Source organism: Dipodomys ordii, unplaced genomic scaffold (genome assembly GCF_000151885.1).
Source record: "Dipodomys ordii isolate 6190 unplaced genomic scaffold, Dord_2.0 Scaffold79, whole genome shotgun sequence".
Lineage (NCBI taxonomy): Eukaryota > Metazoa > Chordata > Mammalia > Rodentia > Heteromyidae > Dipodomys > Dipodomys ordii.
The window spans coordinates 1,212,304-1,221,953 of record NW_012267295.1 but is presented as its reverse complement, the minus strand read 5'-3'; the positions used below and the strand labels follow the sequence as shown (position 1 = coordinate 1,221,953).

Sequence of the window (9,650 nt, the reverse complement as noted above, 5' to 3'; positions counted from 1 at the left end):
AGGGCAGGGCAGAGGTCTGGGTGGAGTGGTCCAGCCCTGAGGGTTGCGGCCCGGGGTGACGAGACTGGGGAGAGGTCGGGGGCGGGGGGTGAGCTGGAGAGGGTGGGTCTGGGGGGGCTTCGCAGGGAAGGGTCAGGCGGGAGGGGACGGAGCTATGGCGTGAGGTGTTCGTGGGGGGGGTCGGGAGGAGGGTGAAGGGGGGATTGGAGCAGCCACTTACCCGGCGCTCCAGGGCGCCTCCCCTGGGGCTGCTGGCATCCCAATCCCCCCCGAGATGCCCGTCCAAACCCCGTTCCGGGCCTGGGCCCCACCCTGTCTGCAGATTCTGACCCTGGACTGTGCCTTTGTGATGAGCACCTCGCCTTCATCCCCCTTGGTTTCGAAGTCCACCAAAGTTTGAGACGCTCTGGTCTTGGGTAGCAGATCGTCTGGGGATGTGGCCTTGTCCTCTCCTAGGGGAGTTGCATTCTTGCTCTCTGGATGCTGGGGATCCAGCTGCTAGGTCCGTACTGGAGCTTTTTTTGGAAAGCTGTTTCTGGGCTGGTGTTTGAGATGCATCTGGTGGGAAGCATGTGGGGCGAGCGATGGGGGTGCCTTTTGGGGACAAGGTTTGGGCCAGGTCAGGGTAGGATGAAGGCAAGAAGGAGATCCCTGAAGCCCCTGGCCTGGTTGATTGGGGGCCACAATGACAGGATTGAACTTCATCTTATAGCCCAGGCCAAAGGGTCCCCCAGGGCCTATGTGGAAAGCAGCTTTGGCCTTGCTGTTTTGACAGAGGAGATGAGGTTCAGGCAGCAGCAGGAGTGCCACCTATTGTGGAGTTTTAGGTACACTGGTAGGTGTACTTCCGTTCTGAGACCTGGGAATTTGCAGGAACTGTCCTATAACCCAAGGACTTGGGAAGGGATAGGCCAATGAATTGTCTGTCCTGGGGAATTAATTTCTTTCTAAATTGCCATCTTGCTTCTTTTCCTGGTGTATTCTGAGGCTCCCATTGGTTGTCGCTTGTGAGATTATAAATAGTTTCAACAATAAGGTGAGGCCAAGCTCTCCTGCTTCAGGAAAGCTTTGTCCCAAATCTGAGGGGAAGACAGTTGCAGGTGTTCACATTTGGCAGGTACTTGTTTAAGATTACCAGCAACTAGTATCCATATCAATCATTTTGTCTTAAATTTGCAGAGTGTCACAAAGCATTTTATTTTTTATTTATTTATTTTTTTTGCCGGTTGTGGGGGCCTGAACTCTGGGCCTGGGTGCTGTCCCTTGGCTCTTCAGCTCAAGGCTAGCACTCTACCACTTGAGCCATAGTGCCACTTCCGGCTTTTTCTGCTTATGTGGTGCTGAGGAATCGAACCCAGGGCCTCAGGCATGCAAGGCAAGCGCTCTACCACTGAGCCACCTTCCCAGCCCCATCACAAAGCATTTTAACATAATCTTATTTATTTATTTTGGGGGGTCCGGTCATGGGGCCTGAACTCTGGGCCTGGGCACTGTCCCTAGCTCTTCAGCTCAAGGCTAGCACTGTACCACTTGAACCACAGCGCCACTTCCGGCTTTTTTCTTTTTTCTTATGTGGTGCTGAGGAATCAAACCCAGGGCCTCAAGCATGCAAGGCAAGCGCTCTAGCACTGAGCCACCTTCCCAGCCCTGACATAATCTTATTTAGACTTCTACAACAGCCCTTTAGGTTATTATCCCCACTCTCTAGATGAGGAAACTTAACCATCAGGGAACTTTTACAAGGTCATATGTGTCAGCCTTATGGCTCTCAATTGGGTGCTCTTTCTAGTGTCACAACGGCACCACTAGTCCTTGTGTTCTGCGTGTAATCCTAGCTACTCAGAAGGCTGAGATCTGAGGATCTCGGTTCAGAGCCAGAGTGGGCAGGTAAAGCCGAGAAACTTCCATTCTCAGATCTCAACCTCCTGAGTAGCTAGGATTACAGGCGTGAGCCATGGGCGCCTGGGGCCGTGAAACTCTTATCTCCAATAAAACCACCAGAAAAACAGAAGTGTAACTGTGGCTGAAGTGGTAGAGCAGTAGCCTTGAGCTAAAAAGCTGAGAGATAGCACTCAGGCCCAGAGTTCAAGCCCCAAGACCAACAGAAAAAAAAATTCCTGCCAGGGCTTGTTTTGAACCATGATCTTCAGATCTCAGTGTCCTGAGTAGCTAGAATTACAAGCGTGGGCCACCAGTACCTGGCCAGTTTCATCTCTTTTAAATTCAGAGTTCAAAGTTGTCTTTCTCAATTCTGAAAACTCATTGTGAACTTGTCATGATGTTTCCCTACCACTCCTCTAATTAGCCTCCCTGTCACTACACCCCTCCCATACTGTCACATCTCTCAGTTGTCTTTTCTTTCTTTTTTTTTTTTGTCAGTCATGGGGCCTGAACTCTGGGCCTGGGCACTGTCTCCCAGCTCTTCAGCTTCAGGCTAGCGCCCTACCACTTGAGCCACAGCGCCACTTCCGGCTTTATTCTGCTTATGTGGTGCTGAGGAATCAAACCCCGGGTCCTCATGCATGCAAGGCAAGCACTCTGCCACTGAGCCAACTTCCCAGCCCTGCCTTTTCTTTCTTAATCGCCCTCTCTTGGCTATCCATGTACATAACTGTGTGTGTGTGTGTGTGTGCACGCATGAGCGCATGTGCACACACACGCACGCTTATGTGCACACGGTGTGCACTGGTACTGGGCTTGGGATTTGGGGTTTGGGATTTGTCAGCCTGGGCTGGTACTGAATGGAGATCATCAAATCTCAGCTTCCTGAGCAGCTAAAATTATAGGTGCCAACTGAGACAATAAGGTGGGAACTGGTCTTTCTAAATGATAACTAATCAAGACTTTTCTTGGAATAGGAGCATTCTTCAGCGCCACCCTCTCCTTCCTTCTCAAAAACCTACCTTCACGGGCTGGGAAGGTGGCTCAGTGGTAGAGCGCTTGCCTTGCATGCCTGAGGCCCTGGGTTCGATTCCTCAGCACCACATAAGCAAAAGAAAAAAGCCGGAAGTGGCGCTGTGGCTCAAGTGATAGAGCACTAGCCTTGAGCTGAAGAGCTGAGGGACAGCGCCCAGGCCCAGAGTTCAGGCCCCACGACCGGACCCAAAAAAAAAACAAAAACAAAAACCTACCTTCACTTCTTTCTGCTCTTCAGGGATTTGGTTTTCTGAAATGATGGCTCTGACAAGGGACCTAGCTCCAGGTCTTCTCAATCCACTAAAGTGAAACCGTTTGCAAATCCAGTGTGTTCCACTCATACATTCATTATCTTCCCACCTCTTTGTTGGCCCCTGCAATTTAGAAATGAATCAGACACAGAACTTGACCTCAGTGTGCTTCCTTCCTCCTATGTGCCAGGCCACTTTCAAATGGTGTCTGTGATCTTCACAAAAGAGGTGGTTTTATCCTTATTTATAATGGAAGCTCAGTTTAAGTAACATGGCCAAGGTCACACATGACCAACTAATGGGTGGCTGCATGGAGATTGGGCTAGTGGTGGCAACTCTGGGTTGCTACGGAGAAATATAACTAAAGGGATAAGACTGAAAACACAGGAGGTCTTGGCCTGAGAACCTCAGTCCCTTCTACACTAAGATTTCAGAAAAGCAGCCTTTCTCTGCCAGGTGCAAACCAACAACCTACTCTACAGCAACTCTGGGACCCTATCAGGGTGGTATCAGTGTCTAGCATTCCAGAAATACCAAGTATGGAAGGGCCTGCCGGCCTGCCTGCTCAAACAGCAGCTAAAAACCAGAGCCCAGAGTACATGAGATGGGCATAGAATCAGGCCTCCGAGAAAGCTGGCTCTACCCTGAGGCTCACTGCCCACCTCTGGGACAGAGTCTGCTCTGGTGTGGTGTCTTACGCGAGATTTTGTTTGCAGATAAGGAAAAGGGGAAGGAAAAGCTGGAAGAGGACGAGGCGGCTGCCGCCAGCACCATGGCTGTCTCGGCCTCCCTCATGCCACCCATCTGGGACAAGACTATCCCCTACGATGGCGAGTCTTTCCACCTGGAGTACATGGACCTGGACGAGTTCCTGCTGGAGAATGGCATCCCCGCCAGCCCCACCCACCTGGCCCAGAACCTGCTGCTGCCTGTGGCTGAGCTAGAGGGGAAGGAGTCCGCCAGCTCTTCCACGGCCTCCCCGCCATCCTCCTCCACTGCCGTCTTTCAGTCCTCTGAAACCGTATCCAGCACAGGTTGGTGACAGGCCTTTGAGAGAGCCCACCTGTCCATCCATAGAGTCTGTTCCCCATAGAGGAACAGACTGTATTCATTGTCCCAGTGAGTCCTTTTTCTAAGGGGAAGCCCTGGTGGGCTGCAGATAGGTGGCCCTTCAGCATTGTCCCCCAAGGCCAGAAGTTAGCACAGTAGTCACACGAGCCTTGCTGTTGCTTGGTGCGCAGCAGATGGCCATCTGGTCCAAGGGAGAAATCCCGTTCTGCAGTTGCTCCATGCCAAGTTTTTACTCTGTCACCTGCACATTGTGAAGACTGTTGGAAAGCTCAGGCAGTACTAATGCCATTACTACCATTATTTCAAGTGCACTTGTTTTGTGCCAGGCTTTAGCACCTTATAAGATTAGTACTATTATACTTGCTGTGAAGTAAGGAAAATGAAGTACTGGAGTTGGAGGCATGACTCAGCTGGTAGAGCGCCAGCCAGTGAGTGAAACTGTCAGGTACTTAGTTCCAGTCCAAGTCTCAGGTCTAAAAAAAGGAAAAGGAAGTGCAGGGAAGTTAAGTAACTTGTCTGGGTCACACAGCTATGGGTGCTGGACACAGCACTTGAACCCAGGTTGTCTGAGTCCACAGTCAGGTGCTACTACATTGCCATGGAAAAGGCAGTCCCACTGCCTAGAAGACATCTTCAGGATTTGGACCTTTATCCTCTTTTTCCGTCTCTGTTGTTTGTTTGTTGTTGTTTTGTGCCCCCTAGTCATGAATCTACCAGAGGACACATGGCTTCTTTCTCAGCAGGTTCTCCGAAGCTTTGTGCAGTTGTAGGGTTTGAACTCAGGCCTGGTGCTGTCCTTGAGCTCTTTTACTCAAGGCTAGTGTTCTACCACCTAAAGCCACAAGGCCACTTCTGGTTTTCTGGTGTTTGGTTGGAGATAAGAGTCTCACAGTTTCCTGCTCAGGCTGGCTTTGAACCATGATCCTCAGATCTCAGCTTCCTGAGTAGCTAGGATTATAGGCATGAGCCACCAGTGTCCAGCTTCCCGTGACACTTTTATTTCCAGTCAGGTACCAAGAAAGCCAGAAGTGGAGTGGTGGCTCAAGTGGTAGAGTGCTAGTCTTGAGCAAAAAGCTCTGAGACTGTAAGCAGATCCTGAGTTCAAGTCCCAGTATCAGCACAAAAATAAAACAAAACAAAAAAAGCACAAAAATCAACCAAAATCAGGTGTCACCTATGTGGCCTACCAAACGGATGGGCTCCTTTCCAGCTCTGTCTACTACTTACCTGTGGAACCAGCCTTCTGGGACAATTCAACTAACACAGAAATGAGCATTCTGGCTGGGTGTGGCAGTGTACATTTGTAATCCCAGCTACTCAAGGGGTAGAGGCAGATGCATGCATGGTTTGAGGTCAGCCTCAAACAAAAATATAAATGATGAGGTTGTGGTTCAAGTGGTGAAGCGTTGCTTAGTATGCACAAAGCCTTGAGTTTAATCCCCAGTACCACAAAGAAAAGAAAGAACTCTGGGAACTCACTAAAGGTTCTATATCTTAACTAGTTTATAGGAAAAACAATGAAAGATTGGGCTGGGTAGGTGGCTCAGTGGTAGAGCGCTTGTCTTGCTATGCCTGAGGCCCTGGTTCTAGGGCTTGAACTCAGGTGTGAGTTCAAATTCTGAGTTCAAGTTGTGCCTTAGCTGTTTGCTCAAGGCTGGTGTTTTACCACTTGAGTCACAGATACACAACTGACCTAAAAGAATATCATGGGCTGACTTTGAACCACGATCCTCAGATCTCAGCCTCCTCAGCTAGGATTATAGATTTGAGCCACCAGTGCCTGTTGTTTGTGAGGCCTGAACTCTGGTCCTGAGCTGTGTCCCTGAGCTCTTCATCTCAAGGGTAGCACTCTACCACTTGAGCCATGGTTCCACTTCCAGCTTTTTCTGCTTATATGATGTTGAGGAATGGAACCCAGGGCCTCATGTGTACAAGGCAAGCATTCTACCACTAAGCCACCTTCCCAGCCCCAGAATATCTTAATACTGATAACAATAGTTATACAGAAAATTTAGAGGATTTGGATTTGTGGTTCAGGTGGTAGTGCGCCAAGCCAGTGAGTGAAAGTGTCAAATACTGAGTTGGAGTCCTGGCCTCAGCCCCCCAAAAGCATCTAAAATAGTTGACAGAAAATTCATAATAACCCCTGTACGATTTATATCGACGAATTTTACACATATAGAAACGAAAACAGAAGTCCTCTCAATTTTTCATTTTGTTCTATAGATAAAACATAAACAGTATGTATTTTACTTTTTTTTCTGCCAGTATTGGGGCTTGAACTCATGACCTCATGTTCTCTCTTAGCTTTTTCACTCAAAGCTGACACACTACCAGTCAAACCTCTCCTCCAGCTTTTTCCTGGTTAATTGGCAGTAAGAAGCTTTCAGATTTATCTGCCCAGGCTGGCTTCGAACCTCAATCCTTAAACATCAGCCTCCTGAGTACCTAGGCTTACAGGTGTGAACTATCAATGTCACACACAAACACATACATTCTCTCTCTCTCCATATGTGTGTGTGTGTGTGTGTGTATAATATATTGTCTGTGTCTGGCTTCTTTTTTTTTTTCCCCGTCAGTCATGGAGCTTGAACTTAGCTGGGAAGCTGTCCCTGCGCTCTTCAGCTCAAAGTGAGTGCTCTACCGCTTGAGCCACAGCGCCACTTCCAGTTTTCTGGTGGTTCATTGGAGATAAGAGTCTCACGGAGGGCTGGGAAGGTGGCTCTGTGGTAGAGCACTTGCCTTGCCTGCATGAGGCCTTGGGTTCGATTCCTCAGCACCACAAAAGCAAAAAGAAAAAAAGCTGGAAGTGGTGCTGTGGCTCAAGTGATAGAGCGCTAGCCTTGAGCTGAAGAGCTGAGGGACAGCGCCCAGGCCCAGAGTTCAGGCCCCATGACCGGAACCAAAAAAAAAAAAAAAAGTCTCATGGACTTGCCTGCCCAGGCTGGCTTTGAACCATGATCCTCAAATCTCAGCCTCCTGAGTACCTAGGATTATAAGCGTGAACCACTGGCACCCGGCTTTTGGCTTCTTTTACTCAACTTTTATTTGTGAATATCATCCACTTTGATGCTTGTAGCAACGATTTATTTATTTTCATTGCTAAATAGTATTCCATTGTGTGAACATTCCACCATTTATTAATTCTGCAATGGAAAGGCATCGGGCATTTGCACTTTGAGTTATTAATACCACTGCTGTGAACACTTACGTGTGTGTCTTAATAAACATTTGTACGCATTTTTCTTGGGTATTTAAGTAGGAATGGGCTACTGGGCTAGTGGACAGGCGTATATTTGCTTTAGCAGGTACTTCCAAATAGTGTATAAAGTGGTTGTAATCAACCAGCAAGATATGGGTGTTCTATGTTGTTTGCATTTTATTTTAATTTATGTTTTGCTAGTCCTGGGGTTTAAACTTGGACCTCACTTTTTTTTTTTTTGGTCAGTTGTGGGGCTTGAACTTGACCTGGGTGCTGTCCCTCAGCCCTTCAGCTCAAAGCTAGAGCTCTACCAGTTGAGCCACAGTGCCACCTCCAGTCTTTTGGTGGTTAATTGGAAATAAGAGTCTCACTGACTTTCCTATTTGGGCTGGCTGTGAACCATGATCCTCAGATCTCAGCCTCCTGAGTAGCTAGGATGACAGGCCATTAGCCACCGGCAGCCAGTTGGGCCTCTTTTTTTTTCTGCACCCCTACCACTTGAGCTGTACTCAGCCTACCCTTTTCTTAGTTATTTTGGAGATAGAGTTCTGTGGACTTTTCTGCCTGGGCTGGCCTCAAAGCATGGTCCCGTCAATCTTAGCCGGGGCCAGGGTTGCAGGCTTGATTGACTAGTGCCCAACTTCATTTATTTTTTGTGTTCTGGTTACTAGGGCTTCACCTCAGGGCCTGAGTTCCCTTCCTGAAGGCCAGAGCTTAACCACTTGAGCTCCACTTTTAGTGGATAGAGATAAGAGTCTTAGAGGCTTTCCTGCTCAGACTGTCTTTGAACTGTGATCCTCAGATCTCAGCCTCCCAAAGTAGCTAGGATTATAGGCATGAGCCACGAGCACCTGGTTGTTAATAGTGTTTTTTTGAGACAGGGTTTTGTTGTGTAGCTGAAGCTGACCTCAAACTCTGATCCTCTAACCTCAGCCTCCCAAGTGCTAAGATTACAAGTATGAACCACTATGCCCTGAGTGCAGTTTTTGTGTTTTATGTTTTTATTTTTATTTTTTTGTCGGTCATGGGGCTTGAACTCTGGGCCTGGGCGCTGTCCCTTAGCTCTTCAGCTGAAGGCAAGCGCTCTACCACTTGAGCTACAGCGCCACTTCCGGTTTTCTGGTGGTTTATTGGAGATAGGAGTCTCACGGTCTCTCCTGCCCGGGCTGGCTTTGAACGGCGATCCTCAGATCTCAGCCTCCTGAGTAGCTAGGATTACAGGCGTGAGCCACCAGCGCCCGGCTTCCAACTTATTTTTTAATGTTTTGTAATGGTAGATTTCAGAGGAGACTTTCAGGCAAATACTAGTAGACCTAGAACCTTACTCTCTCCTTCCGGCGGTAATTTTAAGGTCTTGTAGGAAGTAGGAAGTAATTTGTTCACAGAGCAACCCACAGGGAAGGAAAATTCCTCAAATTCTCTGGCCCTAAGCCATGCTGTTATGCATCTTTGGGTATTATCCTGTTTCACTGCTTTGGCTGCTGCTGAGGGACATGCAGACATGGTGTCCCTTGGGGCATCAGTTCCATGAGGTGGGTGCATTGGCTGTTTGTCTGACATGCGTCCCCCCAGTTTCCACATGGGTCCCCAGCTAGTTGCACTTTTGCCACTCAAACCTCTGATTTCCCTTCTCTGTTATGGTTACTGAGAGTTTATGTGCATGATCCAGTTAAAACCTAAGTCAGATTATGTCATGCCCAAGCCCAGAGCCCTCCAGTGGTTTCTACCCCACGAGAGAAAAGGCAACATCAGCATCATCCATACTTGAACCAGATAGCTTTTTTTGCTATGTTTGGAGAAAGGTATTTGTTTATCTTTTGCATTGTAGGGTGTGTAGCTGCCTCCCTGGGCTCTAGCCACTAGATGGCAGCAGCTCCTCCTCCCATCCTGGCACTTGCATACAAGTCTCAGGACAAACCGCCCCCCCCCCAACCCCTCCACCCCCGTTGAGAACCTTAGTTTTGTTTGGATTAAATATCCAACATTTTCTGTTCCATACCCATCCAGTTATTCTCCCGATGTTCACTCACTGTAGCCACCTTGTGCCCTGCTGCTCTTGGAACATGCCAGCTTCCCTCTAGGCTTCAGCCTTTATGGTCACATTTCATAAGATCTAAGATTTTCTTTCTTTTTTTGGGGGGGGGGTCCCGTCGTGGGGCCTGAACTCTGGGCCTGGGCTCTGTCCCTTAGCTCTTCAGCTCAAGGCTAGC

General features: G+C 48.6%; 1 protein-coding gene across 1 annotated transcript in view; it reads left to right on the top strand.

Annotated features, from left to right (window-relative positions):
* Tef (thyrotrophic embryonic factor) overlaps positions 1-9,650 on the top strand; it is a 26,276-nt gene that overhangs the window by 11,158 nt on the left and 5,468 nt on the right. Inside the window, exon 2 of the mRNA XM_013024903.1 lies at positions 3,884-4,201. Coding sequence (XP_012880357.1) covers positions 3,884-4,201 — 318 coding nt within the window. The remainder of the gene's footprint in view (positions 1-3,883; positions 4,202-9,650) is intronic.